This window comes from Ascidia mentula, chromosome 3, assembly GCF_947561715.1.
Source record: "Ascidia mentula chromosome 3, kaAscMent1.1, whole genome shotgun sequence".
Classification (NCBI taxonomy): domain Eukaryota; kingdom Metazoa; phylum Chordata; class Ascidiacea; order Phlebobranchia; family Ascidiidae; genus Ascidia; species Ascidia mentula.
This window is the reverse complement of record NC_138568.1, coordinates 215,798-237,164: the sequence shown is the minus strand read 5'-3', so window position 1 is coordinate 237,164 and position 21,367 is coordinate 215,798. Positions and strand designations below refer to the sequence as shown.

The following is a 21,367-nucleotide window of genomic DNA, read 5'->3' as shown; positions in this document are numbered from 1 at the left end:
ATTAATCGCTCAACCCCGACCACATTTCTTATCAGTTAACCTTATCTCCGATACCTTGAGCTTTTGCGTCCGGGTTCGAACGATTTTGACGAATTTCGGCGAAACAAATATCGTCGTCGCGTGCAAATCGAAGCATTTCCACCAAAAACTTGAAAAACAAAATCGTTTTTTTTCACATATTTTTATGGCAATGTATCTTTTTTTTGTTGTTGGCAAAATTTAAATTCACGAGAACAGAATCTAAAAATGCAACCCAGAGTTTAAATTAAACATGAGTCGTATGTTCCCAAACTGGTTACAACTGTTTTAATTCTTGTGAATGTTCAAAAACTTCTCGCACAAAAACATATTTCTCTGACCTTCGATGAGGTTAGAATGTGAAATGGTAGCTTACATGTAATCCGCTTAATTTCGGCGTCCTCAGTTTCGATTTAAGTAGTGAATTTACGCAGGACGAATATGGAGGCAAACTCTCGAGCGGCGCCTCCACCAGATTTCAATCGTTCGAGGCTGCGGAATTATTTGCTTGCTGTGATTTGGGGCAAAATAAAATATTATGCATTTTGTTTAAAAAACCTTAATCACACAGAAAATTAACATCTTTGTATTGTCTGAAAAAATTACGTAACCACGCTCGGTTTCCTATTTTGACGCGATCACCATCGCCGATTTCTATGGTCGCTTTTTGAAGGTTGTTGATGACGTAGGTTTTTTGTTTGTTGTGTTTTAAGCGTGTGGTGAGATCGTCTTAACTCCGCAAACCGGTTTCAGGTCAGGTGAAAAGTGTGAATAACAACTTTAAATATGATTGATCTGCGAAAATCTGCCGCTTCGGGATAATATGTAAATAAGATTAGTTTTGAAATGCGTGTGATTTCAATTGTCTCCGGAAACTAAAAATCTGTCAAAGAAACAAATATTATTGCATAATATTATCATTATTTAACAGAAAATATGTTTCGTGGTTGTGTATTAGAAAAACTCTCGTGTTTTCAAAGCACTAAAAAATTCCTTCCGAAAGCACTTAAGAGTAAAACGCACATCCATAAAATACCTGCGGTTTTGTTGAAGGATTGATCTTTGCCCAATGATCCCTCGGGCTAACTACACGCGTGCGCTCAACCACCTTCACCCTATATATAACATGCCACGCAAGACCAACACCGTTCATTGATCTGCTACCTCGATCAACGAATTAAAGTTAACATTGCGGGAAATCGGCGCTTGAATCACCGCAAAACTGATTTAGCTTTCCTGGTGGTCAATAAAGCTGCACCCTGAAGGCAATTTAATTTCCTAATTCTGTTAAATTGAGGGTCACTAATAGTTGAACGCAGATAATTGTTTAATTGTGACAACGTTTGAGAGATTGGCGGTCGTTACAGTGTAAATTGAAAGCAGAAGTCTGAAATTTTGTGGAGATTAGCTTGCCGACGTTCTCCGTGGATTTCAATAAAGTTGAACCAATTTGTTTCAGCTTCAGACTTCACAATTGACGAAAAGCTTCCAAGGACGCTTGAAATAATTTTAGTTTATTCTTTGTAATCACGTGACACCAAGCAGCAGAATGACGTCATCCATCTTCAAGTTCTCGATCTTAACATTAATTTGTTTTTTTTCTCTCGTCGAAAGTCGAACATCGCGTAAGTTATTTGTTTGTTTTATTCGAAATATGTTTTAATTGTTACGTTTATAATTACTTTAAAATGTGTAATTTGCAAATTTCTGACAAAACTTGCAACAATTGTTGAATAAAACTAAAAATTACGGTGATACAACTGTGAGTTTCGGTTTCTAATGGATATTGGATAATCACAATCCTGTTTATTAATATATGTGAAACTATATATAAATACGTTTGGTTTTGTATGTTGGAAACTTACTGTTGTTACCGATTATCCACCACCCTCCGCCCTTACGTGTTTGTATATCATGCGGTTTCCGTGTTTTCATGAGATATTTTTAGTTGAGGAGAAAATGTTTGTTTATAAAAATCTTCTTTTTGTTGATAATCTGGCGCTGCATGAAGTTTTTATGCTTTGGGCGTTTCTTGTGCCACTTAGTATGTTAAGTAAAGTATACGGTTTCCCACATTAACAACTGTATTAGATTCATTTGACATCGTGTTTAATTTTGGACACTAAAATTTCATTATTGAAGTTCTGAATTAAACAATGCCCGATTGTTTATATGAATAGAATGTGGAAGGGTCGGTGGAATCGCGAACGCGAGAATCCGGGGAGGAGTTGTTCCAATAAACGATAACGCGTGGCCGTGGATTGTGAGTACTAATGTGTTACTATATTTACGTAACCGACACCAGGCACGCACCAAATCCTGTCAAACCGGGTACACGGAGTAAACTGGTGGAGTTGTGGGCGTTGCCATGGAACCAAGGCTCGTCTAACGTTGTGGAAATATCATGCAAACTTTACGTACAAATATTGAATTCCCCAACATACAAAATCATAAATTGTTACCGAAGCTGTCAGGCATATTATAAAGTTTGCCAGAAGAGCAGTATTCAGCAATACAAAATCATGTTCGGTTCAAAACTTATTCATAATAATTTACTCGGCTAACTAACATGGGAAACCACACGATGTTACGACCCTGATTGAACCATCCTATGTTCGGTGCTTACCCAGGTTACGATCAACACTTCCCCGTTTTCGTTCGAACCGACGAATTCATGGAATATCGCTCACAGTTGTGGAGGAAGCATCGTCCACCAACAATGGGTCATCACAGCCGCTCACTGCTTGGACGAGTAAGTGACCTTGATCGAGGTCGCACGTGGTTTCCACCCGACGTCGTAGTAAAACTTTCCTACACTCTGCAAGTTCAGTCAAAATGTCTTCCGTCATAATTGTGGTAAATGTAATAACGTCTAATCTCGGAAGTTTTGGCAACTGTGACGTCATATTTTATGATATCATAGTGGAATTACCTCGAGAAGTCAGTGGAGCGAATCCACCACCCAAAAGTCGCAAAAACATCAGAACTTGCCTTTATCTACTCGTTACATAGCAACCGGTCACGTGCTGTGCAACAGTCTGTAATTTGGCGCCTAACAAGATAATGGAAGGGCGTGACCGGTAGATAGTAGAATCAATTCGTTCGATTTCGTGACGGTGTTATTGCTTATTGGCTCACGGTTCTGTCGCGTGGCGGTTATTTTGAAACTTCAAGGTTTCTTCATGGAACGATAAATTCTGTCAGGATTACTTCTTGCGTTAAATTGATGAAAACTTTATCCCACATATTATTTATCCACAGCAAGAATCAAAGATTCCCAGAAAAACCTCCGTCTCATTGGACGGTCACGGCTGGAGTATTTTCACGTCACGTGACCCAGGCGTCAGTGTTGAGATGGCAGAGCAAAAAAGTCATCAGATTCCTGGTTCATGAAAGTGAGTGAATATAAGCGTACCCTGTGCTTAGCTGTCAACAAAACACGCCACATTTTCCACAATAAACAACATGGTTTCGTTCTGTGAAGGAAATATTAATGGTTGACTTGAACCAAAACATATTTGCATATCCATTTAATGACGCAATAATTGCCATTCTTACAATGTTACTCAGACAAAATTTGCATATGATATTTGTTTCAATTCCGAGCACAAAGATCTGTTTCATATTCGCCCAAGGTCAAGTTCACCCAAGGTCAAGTTCACGGTCAAAACGTGAACGTTTTACTCCAGAAAGTCTCATCGAAGTTCAACCGCCAATCAGCTCATTGTAGGCAGCTTTACCTGAAATATTTTGCATAATTATTTTCGTTTCAGATTACAAGAACGAGAATGGCGCCCAACACCATGACATTGCGCTCATCCAGTTGAAGAGCCCTCTAGTGTTCAACGACCACGTGCGTCCGATTTGTCTTCCCTACGGACGGACGACGCAACCAAAGATCCAGAGCAAATGCAAAACAGCAGGATGGGGGGTCTCATGTAAGTTGTCATGGTTTGGATACGAGTGGGGGGGAATGACTTCCAAACACCCTTAAATATTAAGGGGTTTAATGGTCTGCCGTGCGCATCGTGTAAAGGTGTTACACTGTTTTCATCAAACCTAAATATTGGATTGTTTATAAATCTGCATCATAAAGTTTGTTGTGTTTTATTAACTTCAATTCAGGCAAATTCTCAAATGTTTTATCATTGATTTGGAAAATATGTTTTTGCTGCAAGGAGGACTGTGACGTTTCACTAATAGAAATCGTATTATTGTTTCAGCTGAAAACAGTCGGGTGTTTTCCCTTCGCTTGCAGGAAGTCCAGATCCCGATTATCAACTACCGAACTTGTCAGCTGGTTTACAAGAACGCGGTGAAACCCCACGAACATTTGTGTGGCTGGGATGTTTACTATGGAGCTCTGGATGCTTGCAAGGTAACGACAAAGTTATGTTCGTTATATACTGGGGTCACTTGAAGCAATTGATCAATAACACAATCTTTGTTTTAATCCAGGGCGATAGCGGCGGACCTCTCGCTTGTGAGTTGAGCGATGGAAGTTGGTATTTGGCTGGAATTGTATCCTGGGGTGTTGGATGTGGCAGGAAACACGCACCTGGTATTTACACCAACGTTAAAACATACGAGGAATGGATACTCCGGAGGATAATATTTTACACAGAAACCACCTGAATCCCACGCCTTTGTGACGTAACTACTTACACTGTTTGCGAACAATGAACCTGAATGACGTAGTACGAATTGAGTTTTATTAATGTTGGCTTTGGATATTGCACTATTTATTGTCTTGCACTGTCTGTTATCTGCATTTATTTCGTAAATGATGAGTCCGCCGTCCTTGGGCCAAACGACTGAAACTGTCGACAATTCCAACATAAACACAGTAACACCTCTAACAAGTAGAACTAACAAAATATCATCAAGACATTCATGTTTGCAATAACATTTACAGTAAAACGTTTAAATCACTAACAATGACAGTAAATTACGTAACAAAGCTAACTTATTTGTTCTTTATTACGTATGATATTGCGACAAAAGAGTTTGGAACTCTAGCTAGTTGTGATTGTTACACTGGACTGTGAATTTTAATAAACATGATTGGACGCTGGTTGCTTTCAACAGTAAGCGATGGACAGTGAACAAATTCCAAGCGCTGCACACAATGGATTTAGAACGTTGAATTGCCTCAGGGCACCCCGAGAAATTTTTTCCGGTCAATTTTCGACGCTGTTTGAATTCTTGATTTACTTTTGGGTGTGGTTTCACGAGAAAATATTTCCTTAGCTGTCAATTCCACTTCGAAGTCTCGAAGTTTACGGGTCCGGATGTACCTAAGTTTAACACAAAATAATCAGAGTTTGGCCAAAAATGCGGATTCAATAAAACTGAACCTAGTTTTTCTCGCTTCCTTCCAAGCCCGGGACACAGGGCGACTATCAGGGGTAGAAATAAGTCGACTTCCTGTCCTAATTTCGAGGTCTGCGTTTGCTTCAAGGTTGTTCACAAGCAACAAAATATCGGCCATCTTCTGATCGACGTTCTCTTTATTTTGAAGCTGCGAAAATCAAGTTTGAAGCAGAAAGTATGTTGGCTGTTTTGCTTAAATAGCCACAATATTAGGATACATGACAAATTAGGAATAACTTGAAATTTTGATTATGATTCACCATAAAGATCATTATCACCACCTAGCGACCACTCTCAATTACCTGACTCTAATTAAACTTCACACCGCCATTTCGTATTAAGCAATACACGATAATGCCTACTGATAATTGTGTTGGGGTAACTTCGTCATGGCGAAGATTTTACGTCATAGTTTTGAATAATTTGTTACGAAACCTCTTCCTTCTCGAGCCTGGCGACAAATTCCTTCACTCTCTCCTCAGTTTTCTTCTGTTTTTCGTGTGCTCGGACCAAGAGTCGGTAGTTCTTCTTCCTCCTGCGCTCCTCCCGTTCCTTCATCAGGAGGAGGGTGGGATCGGTGTCACGTGACATCTTCCTCTCGTTCCGCTTCATCAGTTCCCGACGTTTACGGTTCGTCTCATCCAGTATAGACTGTGCGAGTTCTCGGCGGATGAGAGAACACTGGTTGTCAGTTTGCTGGCTGTCGAACCTGGATTAAAAACTTAATGATGATTCTATGTTTTGCCAAATTTCAACAGTGGTATAATGTTATTCTGGCCTCCGGGCATTGTAATTTTAAAGAACTGTTCTAAAATTTGAAACTGCAAGTTTAGGCGTTGTTAATTCGACAGGTGCATATTCTTAATGATAACATAAATGTTGCATCCAATGTAAAGTGGAACCCAACACCCAACCGGTACTGAGCGTTGATGCCTCCAAATCCTTCAATCCTACGCGTGAGGCGTCTCCGTTCTCGAATATTTGCTTCCTTTGTTTGTTTCATAATATCCGGGCGCTTTCGTCGATTCATTCCCTTCTTGTTTCTTCTCAGTAGATTTTTAAAATCTAATAAAGTTTGAAAAAATGTTAAAGTGTTTCTTCATCCCACCTCAAAACGCTTAATTTATTTGACCCAATCCATTTCCCTCAACTCTGTGCATTAAAACCAACACCAACATTTCTGCAATACACAAGAAACCTCTTGATGAGTGTTCAGAAGTCAGATTGCTGTTTAACCTGAACTTAAATATTTGCTGGTAAAGTTTTCCGAGACATTTCCTCCTGCTAAATTCGAAAGCTGCTTCAACTGACGAAAAAAAAAAGAATTTTGTTCGTCCACCGCGGACAAAACACGATTTGTGGAAAAAGAAAACAAGATTCGCTGAATCTCCGTTGAAACGTCATCCATACTTCTGTGTTATAAAGTTGGTTTGAGTCAAATCTATGCTTTGGCATTCTAATCTCGTGTGTATTAACTCCCGCCAAAGATTAACATTTCAACTTATCTCTTTGTGGCGTCATACTCCCATTGTGAACGCACAATGGAGCGATAAAACACGCGCTTTGCTTCTCGCCGATTCGTGTTTTGCAAGATCAACAAAATATTTCTTGGTCTGCTTGAGAATTTCCAACAGTAACCCACACATGTATCAGCCAGACTTTGGCGTAATATAATTTTTAAACATTACTCAAAAAATATGTTTAGATTTTAAAACAATGCCCGGTGTGCCTAGGGTCGTGAGTTCAAATCCTAACAGGAGCTTGATTTAATGTCTCAGCCACTATAGCGGAATGATGCTGCTTTACAAAGCAGGTATTATTCTACTGTTCGAAACGATTGTTTTGGTAAAATAAATTGTAAAGTTAGCGTTTTTATGTAAATATTTGCAACGCTTTTGTCCAAAATGCCTAAGTATCAAATTATGTTTTTCCCCAGTGTAAAGAACTTGCAACTGCGACTCTTTGCGAAAGTTGTAAAAAATATTAATTGCAGATAGTGGGCGCCATATGTTTCTTCCGTATTATTTGCTACAAGTGAAAGTGAAAAAGTTGTGGGTAAAAAAATGGCTGAATCTGCTGACAAAGATTAGATCATCAAGCTTCGTCATAGCCAAGACCAAAGGTAAACTGTTAACAACTAATAACAATATTATCCGTTACGTTTAGTCAAGCGCTATGCGTTAATTCTCATGCGTTACATTTGTTGCATTCTTGTGCATGGTGGCTTAAAGTTTGTACCGAATTTTACGTGTGTAAAACTTACTTTACTTTAGTGTTATGTTAAGTGCAATCACTTTTTTTATTTCTCACCGCTATAAACATGCGCTAAGATTACTTGTGCATAACTGTAAAAGTGTTTTTTAATTTGTGAACTCATACAACCGTTTTTATAATGACAAGATAACTTGTTTTTAGGAAGCAATGGGTGACCGCGCATATTCAGATGCTTCGTTAAGCTCCCATACTATGGAAAAAGTCAAAAAGGCAAAAGTTTCAATTGAAACATTTTATTCAAACTTGGTGAATCAACAAATTGAAAGAGATGATCGCATGCAAAATTTGGAAAGACAGATGAATAAAGGAGGCTTTACAGAAGATGAGGTAAAAGTTAATTGATGTAAATTATCTGCCAACAAACCCCCAAAACTCTGGGAAACTATTCCAGTATAACTTGGGATTGAGTAATTTATATATTTTGAAGTCACAAACCCCAGCTATTATGGAATACCTGAAGTTGAGTATTGCTAGTATATTTTAACTTACATCAAACAATGGAATCCTGCCTTGTCCTAAAACACAATATTGTATTGTAAAACGATTAGCAAGCAAAGCCAAAGCTAGTATGCTGTTGCTATATTACCTAAAGTAGACATTTCGAACTCTAACTGGGCTCATCTCTAACTGCGCTTAGATTTCGAAACGTCTAATTTAGGTAATATGATCAACAGCATACTAGCTTTGGCTTTTCAATTTAGATTAATAAACTCCCAAGTATTTTGCACCCGATTAGTAAGCATCATTTTAAAAACAAGATTAAGTTAGTGTTTAATCTGTAATTTACTCATGTTGATGACCAGCTCTCTTACCTTCGAGAGAATTAATTATAATACATTACTCTGGTTGTAGATTTGATCCAATTACAGACAAGTGAATTTTGGTGTGGTTTTGATTTTTGCTTTTGTTCTTTTCCAGAGAGAGAAAAGAAGACAAATTCATGCTCAAAAAGAGACTGAATTTTTGAGGTTAAAAAGGACAAGGTTGGGACTCAGTGACTTTGAGATGTTGAAGATAATTGGAAGAGGTGCTTTTGGTGAAGTATGTGTGGAAACGTTATTTGTGATATGTTTTATTGATCAAGTAATCCTTCCATCAGGTTCGGCTTGTACAGAAAAGGGACACAGGGCATGTTTATGCAATGAAAATGTTGCGTAAGAAGGACATGATGGAAAAAGAACAGGTATATATGGTTCTGTATGGATGCAAGGAGTGAGTGATGCTGGGGTGCAAATATGATTGTTTGAATAAGCAACAATGTTAGTTAAAAAACAAGAAACATTATTCTGAACATATTTACTTTCTGTTGTATAGCACACAAAACATCAGGCCAGAAGATCTGTCCTGTGTAAATTGCAGTATGTCTGGCAGCAAAAGTAATTCAATATGTGCAGTTCTGTGCAAATTGAATAAAATATCTTCCTGCAAAATGTTAAATATTTTGATGCCTGCAGGTTGCCCATGTTCGAGCAGAGCGTGACATTCTTGTCGAAGCTGAAAACCCATGGGTCGTGAAGATGTTTTATTCATTTCAAGATGTCTACAACCTTTATCTTATCATGGAGTTTCTTCCTGGAGGTAAAACTACTTCCAATAACTAATTGTGTTAATTATATTTGTAAGTGTGTATGTTGGGTTCAGAATGTGTTACTGAAATAATAAGAAAGATTTTCTAAACTAAACTGTTGATTGAGCAAACAAAAAGTGTAATTAGTCAAACAGTTGCGTGCTAAATATAATCATGCAGCAAATATATTTAGTGGTGATGTAACTGTGCAGACTGTGTAGCCCTGGTTGAGAGGGTAAGAGTGTGTAGTTGAAGTGAGGATCTCTTTATATGAACAGGTGACATGATGACCCTCCTTATGAACAAGGACACACTTACTGAAAATCAGACACAGTTCTACATGGCCGAGTCCGTCCTTGCCATCAACTCAATACATGAACTTGGTTTTATCCATAGAGATATTAAACCAGACAACCTTCTGATTGATGCCCGGGGTCACATCAAACTTTCTGATTTTGGTTTGTGTACTGGGTTAAAGAAAGCTCATCGCACTGATTACTACCGCGATCTGTCTTCAGCTCAACCCATTGATTTCTGTGAGTCTTCATTATTTTATTGGGGGGGAGGGGGGGTTAACCACCTGCACTTTATTAAGTTCGTTTGTAGAAATTTGCAACCATGAAAAACTAAATGTGTTAATATTTAATAAAATGACTTTAAAGTTGTATTCAAATCTTTTAAATTATCGTGAACATTTATGTGTGGTTTGGTGCAGAAGTTTCATAGTTGGTTATTGGTGTTGCCGTGCAGCTCAAATGCTCAGATAAACATGTGTTAATGTGAACATAAGTTTAGGCAAATGTTGCCCTTTGGATGGCATATTCTAAGCTTTGCCATTTACATTCGAAAAACTATCACACATGTTGTGTATCATGGTTTGCTTTTACATATGTTGCTGCTAACATATTTACATACTACTTGTGTATTGTAGTTATGACGACAACATTAATCCATGAAACTTTGTGTTTTCAGCAACTCGTCCGTTAACTGCCAATGACTCCAGACGTAAGGCAGAGACGTGGAAGAGCAAGAGACGAAAGCTTGCTTACTCTACTGTGGGAACTCCAGATTATATCGCACCTGAAGTCTTCAAACAATCTGGGTACACCCTCACTTGTGACTGGTGGTCACTTGGTGTGATTATGTACGAGTGCCTCATAGGTAAGAGATAAACACCTCAATATTAACCATGGATTTAAGACAGTATTTTTTACTCTATGAGTGAGATGCAGTAAACCACGTGTCCCCTGTGTAAAATATTGTTGGCAAAATCTAAACCATTATTTCGTATGTTCAGGATATCCACCTTTCTGTTCTGAAAGTCCACAGGAGACGTACAGGAAGGTTTTAAACTGGCAGTCAACGTTGGTGTTCCCCGATGAAGTCCCTATCGATGATATATCCCGGAATCTAATCTTGTCATTGTGCACTGACCCTGACAAGCGATTGGGACAAAATGGAGTGGATTCTTTAAAAAATCATTCTTTTTTTAAGTGGGTGAATGTTTAATAACTAATGTAATATCTACAAGTCTAATATATCTGGTTTTCTGAGTAAACCTGTAGGAAATGTTGCTGCTACTTGACAGCGATGATGGTCTTGACAGTTTACAAATAAAAATTGTGTTGGTTTGTTGCAAATTTTCACTAAAACTTTGTTACATTTTGCAGAGGGGTTGACTGGGAACACATGCGCGACCGACCAGCAGCCATTCCAATCACTGTAAGGAGTCTAACCGACACTTCAAATTTTGACGAGTTTCCAGAATCTGACCTTAAACTTGGTAAGTTGAAATCTGTATCTGGGCAGCCAAGAAAAATTTTAGCAAAAATTTTGAACTTCAGACTATCTTGGTTATTCATTGGTTAATACACACAATCACCATATGTGATTTATTTTAGATCAAATAGACGAATCGAAGGATTGGGTTTTCATCAACTACACCTACAAACGTTTTGAGGGTTTGACACAAAGAGGAAGCGTTCTTCTTCCTTGAAACAACATAAACTACTTTTGTTGTACCAAGTCAATGCTCCATGGAATATTCAACTAAATTTAGTATAATAGCCATGTTGGTTTGTAAATATACACAGGATGGAATTTGTCAGGCTTATGATGAGGAAATTGTTTCCTAGCAATCATGTAGAGATGAATTTTGTTGAAGCTCTAATACTTGTTTTTTTTAATATTTTGACACCAACATTTTCTTGGTATATGACCCTACCCTTGTTTTTCCAACTCCAAGCTAGATTTTCTTCTATCTTACAAGTCTAACAATCGTACAACTGTTGCTGGCATGTTTTAAATTAGCTTGTTGGAGTTCTAGAAGACTCTGATTCTGTCATTTTTATTTTGGCTTATTTGATCAAAAAATACTTATGTTGTCTGACAAATCACAAATTATTAATATGATTTCATCTCATTATCTGTTTAGAAGCACAATGTAATGTTGTGTGAATACATATTGCAATGTGTTTATTTAGGCCTAAACGCTCTTTGATTTGAAATTTGTATTAGAGTAGTTGTGTTACAATGGAGCTTTGTTAGTATTGTTATTTGCACATTCACATTGTGATGTCACAATTGGTACTGATCATTAGTAGGGGGTGCTTCTATCTTAACAGAAGCATTCATGATGAAAACTACAAATATTTGTGTAAGTGTTGAGTTGCATGACAGAAATATGGCCTACTTACCCCCCACTGTAGTAAACTTTGGTCAGTTCGTATAAAATCACCAATGGTTCGTCATTATGTTGTGTTTGTGCTTAAAAAGATTTTGTTTGTCGTGCACTGCTATGGCTTATGCGCACTATCGCTTGTTACTTGTCAAAAAAACTATAGAACGTCACTGCCGTTAGTGATTTTACTTGCCAAAGAAACGGTAGAGCAGTCGGATTTTCTTGTTAAACTTTGATATAGTCAGTGTGTTTATTATTAAGATTTGTAGTTTAATGGTAAAATAAACATGTCTTCAGAGTAAATACCATGAAAAATTTACAAAAAAATAGAGCAGCGCAAAAAGGACACTTCAATATCCTAGAAAGTCAAGCATACTTTAACAACATCCACAGAAGTACGTTGCGTTTTCGGTGGGACTTAAATTATGACCAAGTTCCTGTGTTGTTGTTGTAACCTAATATGAATATGTTTTTTTTTCTTAATTTTGGTATCTTTAGAAAGGTCAGTCTATGAACTTTTACGTGTTAAAAAATCATGTTGCTTCCTCGTTGGGCGGCCGAGTAACCCGCGTTCAAAGTTTTGTTAACTGGCGTTTTTTTGTTGTCAACTAACATCCCTCTGGTGTTTTTATTCATAAAGTTATTAATTATCTCATGGCAGGTGAATAAAAGATCAGTAATATGACATAATTTATTGAAGTGGGTTTCCGTTTTTCTGTTTCATCAACAAAGTGGTTTGAAGAAGAAGAATGATAATTTTTAGATTGAATTCTTCGCAACTTTTGCAAATTTTCTGATGGACGACAAAGCCACATTAACCTGTGAGTGTTCATAGAGTATTGGGAAAACAACATCCACTTGTGTATCCTGCGTCTATATAAATGAAATAGTTACGTGGAACTTCAGGAAATTTACTGAAAATATCTTTGGTTTAGATTCCTTTTCTGAATCCGGTGATGAAAATCTGTTCCTGACATTATCTCAGAAATTGAGCCAAGCTTTGTCCAACCAAGCAGTGGAATGGCGTCGGACGTATGGCAGAGCCAGTCATAAGTTTAAGCTAAAAGTGAAAATATTGCCTCTTGCAACTGCACTACTGGATAGAACAGACCTTGTAACAAGACCATATCTCCATGTGTTCTGGACTGATTGTAGTGTAAGTTGTTTATCTTTATTGCAAGGATAATATTTTATTAAAATGTAGTTGCTTTGGATAATTTGCTGGAACTGCTTCTCATATGTGATGGCAAATGCTTTTTATCTTTGGTTTTCTAAAAATATGTTTTATAGGACATGGATCAATACAAATCATCGATACGCAGTGAAATTGCATCGTGGGTCAACATGCTCAAAAGTTATAAAGACACCGAGTGGATGATAGTGGTTGTGGTTGGTGACATTCTGTCACGTTTAACAAAAGCAAAACTTCCGATACCACGAATGTCAATTCCAGACAAAGTGAAAGCTGATTTCTGTTCAAAAAATCCTGAAAGGTGATGATTATTCGTGAATGAATGTGGTTATTTGTGGTTGAATGTAGTAATGGAATTTTGCTTTTGCAATTTAAACCAGATTGTCAATTTATTTTGTCGCAAATATCTTAAAAAATGCTTTTTTGTCTTGATTTTATTTCTTGCTGATTTGGCTTGAGATGGATTAGATATTTTTCCATTTAACCTCAGTAGATAATAGTTGTTATATTTGGCAGATTGCATCTACTCCATGATCCGACCAAAGAAACAACAAAAAGTGTTGAATCTTGGACAGCGTTAGGATTGAAAGTCGCAAACCAAACTGTGCGTTGTATGGAGGTCGTGGTTTCTAAATATGAGGAGAGAGTTCGAACTGAACGCGAAAGACGAAATGAAAAAACTTGGGATTTTTGTTCCTACTTTATATTACAGGTGATGTTCACGCACTCAAGCTATTATTCTGTTAAGAGCTTCCCCATCAATTGAGTAAATATGTTGCTTTAACATCCCAATTTTCAACATTATGTAACTTATATCCCAGCACATAAAACACATTGGGTTTATTGCAAAATGGATTTGTTGTATTTGTTTCAAATGACATCAACTACTTGAATGATTGAATTAAACAACCACATGTGGTTTTGTAGGAGGAATTGGCCTTTATGTACGAAATGCTGGGAATGTTCTCACCAGCCCTGGTTCAGTATGACGAACTAGATGCCATGTTCACTCAGTATGTCTTAAATGCAAATGCTGGAGGTAGGTTGTATGCAAATTTGCTGCAGTATTGTTGCATCCAGGATTTATTGTAGTTTGTGTATTTTCTTGTCTGTCAAGTAAAAGTGTGCCATGAGCATTGCTGGAAGTGAGCATTATTCGCAACTTTAGTTGAATCTCTTCTTGAAAAATAAAATAACCTTGAACGATTCCATGAAGAAAAACAATTGGGCAACACTTGGGTATAATTACTCTTTGAAATAATAAACAAGAATTTTCATCTCCAGACATTGCACATTGGCTGTCACGCTTCAGCGAACCTATCATGCACTGGCACTCTCTGTTGCTATGGAAACGAATCGATGGTGATGCACGGAAAACTATCATGGAAGGGAAAGCGTCGATCATTAACATCAGAAATTATTTGTTTGCTCGCTTGTGCCACCTACTGTTCGAGATGGGAAAAGTTTCCGAAGTCGCGCAGAGAATGCATTTCTTTCTTCAATCCATTCCGACAGAGATTAAGATACTGGAGGTTCGGTGATTCAATCTGTGTTTTACCAACAAAATAATAATTTGAGTTAATAGATCGGTGCACCAGCTGGGGCAGTTGATTGTTGGATGTTTATGTGTTGTCTCGAACTTGTCGGTGCTTTGCAAAGAAAAGCCCAGATGCATAATGAAGGAGAAGCTGAGTTGACTGAACAGATTTGTGACATGAGTACAGAACAACTTGTGTTGGAGAACGCAAGTCTGTGGAACATGGCAAGGATGAAGGTGGGATTCAAAATCAACTCTTTTTACTATTTTGTGATCTGTAGAAACAAAAAAAGGAAAAGTTTGTAAAATCAAAAAAAAGTTAGAAAATAACTTTAAAAAGTAAACCAAAGCTGGGATGCTGTTGATCTTTGCCAGCTTCAAGTGCAGCTGTTCAGATCAACAGCATCCTAGCTTTGGCTTTCCTTTTTAAAGTCATTTAACTCCACCCAAGTTAGAACACACTTCATCAAATTTTAATATTATCTCTATTTGGGCTAAATTTTCTTTGAAAATATTTGAATAGCGTTGTGCACTTAACATTAGTTCTACTCATGTTTAACAGCTTTATTCCCTTGGAGAGTTGTGTGGCCTCGTACCAAGGATGGTGGTGACGTCGGCACATTTACAAATTGTGGTTGATCTTCTTGCCGGGATGGGGGAGGGGGAGGAGAGGGGGGACCAGGCAAAAGCTCCTGCCCTGGTCAGTATGATTAGGGATCATTATATTAAGGTGGTTTGTGTGCTTGACAGTCGTATTATTTGTTGCCACAAACTAAGCACTTGGTCTATTTCTGTTTACCATGCACTATCCAACATTGCATTTTTAAATAGATTTTGCAAAATATTACAATAATTATTGCTTTTGTGAAACAACAACTGTAACAAAATGTGTGTAATGTTTTATCAGGTATTGAGGGAAGCGCTTTCGTCCAAGAATCATTTCCAACGACAATACTTTGAATTATCCGAACTCGCGATGGGGACTTTTAAACACATGGGACATTTCCGAGCTGTCCGTTGTATTGGAAACGATCTTGCAGAATTTTATTTGTGAGCAACTTTTTTTATCTCAAAAATATTTTGGTCTTAAAATTTGTAGGTATTCTTTTGTTGTAAAAAGTATTTTGGATTGTTCCGTAAACATTTATTGTAAAGTTTTATGCTAAAAGTTGTTTTACATCTTTTGTTAAAAAAAATTTTAAACCAAATCTTGTGAAAAAACATAGCATAATGATATTTGCTTCCAGACAACTTGGGGAACCGACCCAAGCTGAAAACTATCTTGTTGAAACTGTGAAGATGTACGACATTGATGGTTGGCCCCTACTTCATGCTAGAGCTAACAAAATGTTGGCAAGATGCTACAAGAAAATGATCAGCATTAAAAAGTAAATTCTCATGTTTTCTCAGATTATTTTGCCAAAATGAAGTTTCTGTCTTGTGTGCAAACCCAACCCTGTTTTTTGTAAATTTCTTGCAGATACCTAAACTTGTGTTACTCGCTCATGTGTGACAGTGTGGTTACTGAAGCAGAACGTAGTTTTTATTGCAATGAGTTGAAATCGCTTGCAACAGACCTCGGTGACGATACTCTTGCCTTCCATATCCATCCCATGGCTTCCGTGGTGTGAGTTACAATAAACTTACATTTGATATAACATCCTGATTATAGTTTAAATATTTTGGAACTTGTTTATTATTATATCGCTGTACATGACAAAGTATTTTTTCAATGAAACAGCTCGATCCAGTTTGTTCCGGCTGAAACCAGTTTGAGGCAGAATTCAAAGCACCACATTGTTGTCAGTGTTAGAAGCAATGCACCAGAACCCATCACCTTTCAATCCGTGCAGATAAGTTTGGATCACCTCGGACCAGATGATGGAATTGACCAAAATTCTGCCCCAGATTCAATAAGTTTATCGTCTTTCTTCTCAAAGGTAAGTCCCTTAAGTGCAACTGCAGTTTCCTAGTGATTTTTTATTATTTAATGTTGTTTATGGGTACTCCAAAATTAATATAGTTTGGATTTTAAAACTTTATTAAATTAATATTGAGATGATTTTTGATAACTTCCAATTTGTTTAGAATTCAGACGATGACCAGGGGTCGAGATCCTTGTTATGTTTCCCCACAAACGAATTGAGCAAAGGTGAAGTTCGTTGTGTTCAAACTGCAAAACCAACTTTCAAACAACTTTGTTGCAGATTCAGTGAAATCGAAACGTCACAAGCGATTTGCCTCCACTACGAGCAGTAGAGAGTTTATGTCCAATCAGCTCGCCGAACTTGATGACGTTGGCAAAGTGGACTTGTATGATTTCTATTCTCACAACCAACAGAGTTCGAAAATCAAAACTTTTCCGTTGAAAATTTCACTTCACGCCCAAAGAGATTTACACAATGTAATTCCGAATTTGTTAAATCAGGGTTTACTTTATAAATATTTGTGTGTAGAAATACTGTATTGCACAACAGAAGTACGAAAATGCTGTGTTTTGTTGGTAAACACTGTTGATTTTAAATTAAGGACGGAACGCTGTCATGGTCTGGTATCACCTGTCGTCATGCCAACGACCTACTCCGCAGACAGGACAGCAGCCAATCACAGATCGGCAAACAGCCAATTCCCACCTCCGTCACTATGGAAACGTACGAGTTTTGTTTAGAGGTCAAACAGGTGACCTTGCACCCGGGGTTAAACCAGGTCAAACTGCCCTTAAAGGTAAATCAAACAATCTGCTTGCGTTTATTCTGAAGTTTGTGTCCACAACTGAATCTTAATCATGGGAAAGTCCCGATGACGTCATGCATGCTGGAATAAAACTTGGAAGAAAAAATAAACACAGTTTTAAGCAGTGATTTCACTGGTGGTTCCTCAGTCTGTCCATAAAACAACCATGACTGTCCATTCCTAACTTTGGGAAAGTTTGCCCCGCATTCTGAAATAACTTAAAACAAAGGAAACTTATAAAAATCCACACCTAAAGCAGAGTTGCCAAAGAACGTGCTTATTTTGACCTTGACCGGAGGTAACCTCTGGGCGTGACTTGTTGGTTGTTCAGACTAACTTGGAAGGGATGCTGACCCTCCAACAGATGAGATTATCGTTGCACAAAACTTACTTCGTGCTTCCACGAATTCATCCAATCATAAACTACCACGTGTCCTATCTACAACCCAGAGTCTACATCGAACAAGATTCGAGGTGAATCTATAAAAATCAATTTATATATTTTGTGTTTGAAGGTCGAAATTATCCAAGATTTTCGCATCTACTTTGATTGTTCTTGTTTAGTTTGATAAGCGGAATTGCGCAATACTTCAACGTCATACTTAACAAAGGAGATTACGTTGCCCCTGACGACGATGAAAAATACTCGACTCTAAAACTTACAACGCCACCAAGTGTTAAAGTTTTGGCTGTCACAAAATGCTCACTTGCGGCACCCAACGGTGAGTCTACTACGAATTAACAACTTCTGTATTTTTTAACATTTCTATGTTTGTAGGCGATGTATCCGAGCTTGACAAGCCATCTCTAGTGACATCTGATGGCGAGAGTAACTTGAAATTGCCGGAAATGACGTATAACGCTACGTTGTTGATTAAACTCGCATGTTTATGTCTGGCGCCACCTTTCGTTCAAACATTAGGTGAGTTTTCAATCATCCGGAAATCTCAATAATTTATATTCTCTTCCTGTTGGCAACAGACTTTCACCGAACCCACCGAAGAACCCACAGCGCCCCCCCGGCCACTTACTCCCGATCCCCCAAATCGACGCCACGTCACAAAGCAATTGTAGAATCGCCCGACAACAAACCTCCCTCCTCCTCGTCGTCGTCGTCATCACAACACAACGACGTCACTGATGTACCGCAAGTCAACGGTGATGACGTAATCAGCAATACGGGATCGTTAGATGACGTCAAACAAAGCCGCTTGTCTAATTTGAGGGATTCTCTGAATAAAAGTAAAAACAATTTGAAGAACAAATTTACACGAGGGAAATCCCCGAAACCCGGGAAACCCCACTTTGATGATTGGCCACAGGTTCCTTCCGACGATCCTGACGTCATAATCACTCCCTCGTTACGTATTAACGGTGATCTGATCGAAGTTACGCTGGACGACAATGACGTCACAATACCTACCACGCCGCGTTCATCTTCCCCTTCTATAAAACCTAAAGAAGTTACCATGACGTCATATCCTGAGGCGTCGTCATCAAGTTCTGACGACGAAGAATTTGTTCCGGTTGTTCTTAGAAAGGTGAGTGATGATGGGGGGGGGGGGGATTGAAACTGGTTTAAAACTTGATTCCTCTACGCAGTCTCTCTCAACCAAACATGCACCTTCAAAGTCGGATGCTGGGATCAACCACTCTTTACCACCTATGACGTCATTAGGGAAATCAGAGAACGAATCAACTCACGAGGTTGTTACAGGGTTGAAAATATGACGAAATAAACAAAACATATTTCGTTCATAGATAAACGTAACAAGTACTTTGTTCCAACCTGAAATGTTTTTAGGTTACTGTGGCAACGCCGTGGAGAAACGAGATCTCTGTGACGTCATCAATCGTTTGCAAACGCCCCCTTAAATTTAGTTGTTCGTGGTCCTTTGCCGGTTGTGACGTCATAAACAGGATACTAACTGTCTCGGCTGAGAACGTGACGTCAGAAGCATTGACGCTGTCCGACCCGAAGTTGACCTTGAGCAATGTCAAAAGTTTCAAATCTTTAAATGGAACCAAACGAAGGGTTGGAGAGACATGTTCCCCCACTTAAGTCACCGAGTTAAAATCCCGTATTTTGTGATTTCAGTTTCTCCGACCTCTGGGTTCCTCCATGTTCGCATGGAAAATAATCTCCCTTCCATTTAACTCCTTAACAACATCAGCTCAATTAAACGTCGAACTTGTTTCACGGATTAATGGCGTCACCGATGACGTCACCTCCACCGTAACGTACCGCTTCGAAGTGGAAAACCTGCGCGTGAGTGTTTTGTTTCGCTCATTGGATTTACAATCGATTTGACGTGGTCTCATCTGTTTACAGCCTATCTACTCGATATCTTGTCGCATCGATCAAACGGAAGAGATACGTAATGGAGTGATGACATCATTACGCGTTGAGGTCACTCGCTTGCGCGACGATCCGGAGCATGAAACGACCAGCAACGGCCAACAACTACTCATGTTCCAGGGTAATATATCGGCACATAGAAATGTTAAACCTCTAATAATTAATTTCGATCAGTGATGGACACTAGAGGTTGCTGGGCCGTGTTCGGAAAGAGCAGTGGAATACTAAGTATGCCCGCCTCTCGGGTTGGGGAAAGCACCCAAGATGCCGTACACGTTGCCACGGCAACTGTAGAGGTTATGCCCTTGGTTTCCGGTTCGTTGCACATGCCCTACGTTCTGCTTCACCGATTTATGAAGCGTCGCTCTAGCGAATTTGGTAAGTGTTTGTGATCTCTATGTCGTTTATGTTATGATTTTTATGTTTGATGTCATAAACTCCAAGCAAATGTTTCACATTAAACCTCAACTCATGGTGACCAACTATCGTTGCAGATGAGGAACTCAGTTCAACACAAAGTCCGGTGTTAAAACCTCCAAGGTTGAGAGATTTCCAACAAGGTCAGGTGTTTCATCATCACAGCGCTCACCAAGTCCACGTCCTTCCCCCACCGAACAACGATGACGTAACGGCCAACGTCACCGAACTATAGAAAAGTTACTTTCGGCTTGTTACGTCATCGTTCAGAGTTATGAGATAAATTGTCCCGTTTTTTGACGAGTGCAATCATGCGTAACTAATGTACCTTCGCTGTGACGTAGAAAGTTATGTTGTGGCGTCATAAATATTTGCGTCATTTTTAGGGAGCATATTTCAGTTAAGTGTTTAACGAAACTAAACTTTCAATTGCATTCTGAACTTGCGATTTTGTTGTGTTGAAATATCCCAGGTTTTACCCGGATAGAATACCTTTGTCACGTGGTTTGTATTTGAAAACCCCGGACTGAAGCAATTTGGGTTAAAATAAACTGTCCAGTGAAACAAACTACTGAATCACAACTCGTTTTATGTCACATCACCATTGTCACGTAACAATGAAGAGCTGCATTGTTAAGTTTCTTGTTCTGCCATATTTTTACCTCTTGATACACAATTTATATCCGTGCTCTATGACGTCACTATCACGTTTCATTGCAATAAAGAGGCAATTGGAATTCCAACTTTTTATGTCTTCAAATTTTGTAAAATTCATGATAAAATTTTAAGTAGAGGTTAATCGTTTGACCCCAAGTCAACAGAATCACAAACTCTCCCGTCCATCTTGTATTCGAAAATTTCCCCTGACTTAAATCTCGTCGTAAAAATTTTAAAATAAAGTTTCCTTGACAAGTTTTTGGTTAAAAATCAAGTTTATAATTTTCTATCTAACATTTATTGCACGCTAATAATTTTTTTGGAAAGTGCTAAGTAATTTTGTCTGAAACAGTTACGAAAGTCAGCAGACAGAAAAAAACGCATTTAAGGTTGTCCACTGAAATTACATCAATTTGTAAACAAGTTTTGAAATATCGCCACGCTGTATTAAGGCCGGCCATTGTTATGTGTGCAGACATAGCAGACACGAGTAATTGCCATCATGATGCATTCAGTCCCCATACTATCTTCCACTAATTGATCGTACAGCGGCAGACTTC

General features: G+C 38.4%; 4 protein-coding genes across 4 annotated transcripts; 3 read left to right on the top strand and 1 right to left on the bottom strand.

Moving 5' to 3' along the window:
• The first annotated feature begins 1,485 nt into the window (after nt 1-1,485).
• LOC145894606 (serine protease 33-like) lies at nt 1,486-4,902 on the top strand. Its single transcript, XM_082983224.1, has 7 exons — nt 1,486-1,643; nt 2,199-2,281; nt 2,649-2,770; nt 3,280-3,413; nt 3,792-3,956; nt 4,242-4,396; nt 4,477-4,902. The coding sequence occupies exons 1-7, from the start codon at nt 1,568-1,570 to the stop codon at nt 4,651-4,653; spliced, it is 912 nt and encodes a 303-aa protein (XP_082839350.1). The 5' UTR covers nt 1,486-1,567; the 3' UTR covers nt 4,654-4,902.
• Nucleotides 4,903-5,011: 109 nt separating this feature from the next.
• LOC145894607 (uncharacterized) lies at nt 5,012-6,802 on the bottom strand. The gene is made up of 4 exons (XM_082983225.1): nt 6,306-6,802; nt 5,827-6,100; nt 5,376-5,539; nt 5,012-5,315 (listed from the first exon to the last, which is right to left on the bottom strand). The coding sequence occupies exons 1-4, from the start codon at nt 6,419-6,421 to the stop codon at nt 5,171-5,173; spliced, it is 699 nt and encodes a 232-aa protein (XP_082839351.1). The 5' UTR covers nt 6,422-6,802; the 3' UTR covers nt 5,012-5,170.
• A 609-nt stretch (nt 6,803-7,411) lies between these two features.
• Nucleotides 7,412-12,082, top strand: LOC145893877 (serine/threonine-protein kinase 38-like). The gene is made up of 10 exons (XM_082982250.1): nt 7,412-7,513; nt 7,807-7,992; nt 8,584-8,706; nt 8,765-8,848; nt 9,120-9,243; nt 9,511-9,768; nt 10,205-10,393; nt 10,530-10,725; nt 10,903-11,015; nt 11,134-12,082. The coding sequence occupies exons 2-10, from the start codon at nt 7,813-7,815 to the stop codon at nt 11,226-11,228; spliced, it is 1,362 nt and encodes a 453-aa protein (XP_082838376.1). The 5' UTR covers nt 7,412-7,513; nt 7,807-7,812; the 3' UTR covers nt 11,229-12,082.
• A 496-nt stretch (nt 12,083-12,578) lies between these two features.
• LOC145893982 (trafficking protein particle complex subunit 10-like) lies at nt 12,579-20,887 on the top strand. Its single transcript, XM_082982407.1, has 25 exons — nt 12,579-12,733; nt 12,848-13,068; nt 13,203-13,405; nt 13,621-13,816; nt 14,032-14,143; nt 14,389-14,636; nt 14,690-14,878; nt 15,204-15,341; nt 15,549-15,691; nt 15,889-16,029; nt 16,122-16,268; nt 16,383-16,581; nt 16,730-16,793; nt 16,849-17,045; nt 17,171-17,365; nt 17,706-17,848; nt 17,939-18,096; nt 18,153-18,296; nt 18,356-18,915; nt 18,977-19,081; nt 19,179-19,409; nt 19,473-19,643; nt 19,707-19,854; nt 19,908-20,111; nt 20,228-20,887. The coding sequence occupies exons 1-25, from the start codon at nt 12,709-12,711 to the stop codon at nt 20,383-20,385; spliced, it is 4,440 nt and encodes a 1,479-aa protein (XP_082838533.1). The 5' UTR covers nt 12,579-12,708; the 3' UTR covers nt 20,386-20,887.
• The last annotated feature ends 480 nt before the right edge of the window (nt 20,888-21,367 follow it).

What these genes read in the sequence shown, in the direction of transcription:
- LOC145894606 (XM_082983224.1), top strand. Translation starts at nt 1,568, where the DNA reads ATGACGTCATCCATCTTCAAGTTCTCGATCTTAACATTAATTTGTTTT. An exon ending in ATAACGCGTGGCCGTGGATT is followed by an intron (nt 2,282 to 2,648) that starts GTGAGTACTAAT and finishes GTGCTTACCCAG; the next exon opens with GTTACGATCAACACTTCCCC. An exon ending in GAGCTCTGGATGCTTGCAAG is followed by an intron (nt 4,397 to 4,476) that starts GTAACGACAAAG and finishes GTTTTAATCCAG; the next exon opens with GGCGATAGCGGCGGACCTCT.
- LOC145894607 (XM_082983225.1), bottom strand. Translation starts at nt 6,421, where the DNA reads ATGAATCGACGAAAGCGCCCGGATATTATGAAACAAACAAAGGAAGCA. An exon ending in GGCATCAACGCTCAGTACCG is followed by an intron (nt 6,101 to 6,305) that starts GTTGGGTGTTGG and finishes TTTTTAATCCAG; the next exon opens with GTTCGACAGCCAGCAAACTG. An exon ending in CCAGGCTCGAGAAGGAAGAG is followed by an intron (nt 5,540 to 5,826) that starts GTTTCGTAACAA and finishes TGATTTTCGCAG; the next exon opens with CTTCAAAATAAAGAGAACGT.
- LOC145893877 (XM_082982250.1), top strand. Translation starts at nt 7,813, where the DNA reads ATGGGTGACCGCGCATATTCAGATGCTTCGTTAAGCTCCCATACTATG. An exon ending in CATGGAGTTTCTTCCTGGAG is followed by an intron (nt 9,244 to 9,510) that starts GTAAAACTACTT and finishes TTATATGAACAG; the next exon opens with GTGACATGATGACCCTCCTT. An exon ending in AGCTCAACCCATTGATTTCT is followed by an intron (nt 9,769 to 10,204) that starts GTGAGTCTTCAT and finishes TTGTGTTTTCAG; the next exon opens with CAACTCGTCCGTTAACTGCC.
- LOC145893982 (XM_082982407.1), top strand. Translation starts at nt 12,709, where the DNA reads ATGGACGACAAAGCCACATTAACCT. An exon ending in CATCCCATGGCTTCCGTGGT is followed by an intron (nt 16,269 to 16,382) that starts GTGAGTTACAAT and finishes TCAATGAAACAG; the next exon opens with CTCGATCCAGTTTGTTCCGG. An exon ending in TAAATGGAACCAAACGAAGG is followed by an intron (nt 19,410 to 19,472) that starts GTTGGAGAGACA and finishes TTGTGATTTCAG; the next exon opens with TTTCTCCGACCTCTGGGTTC.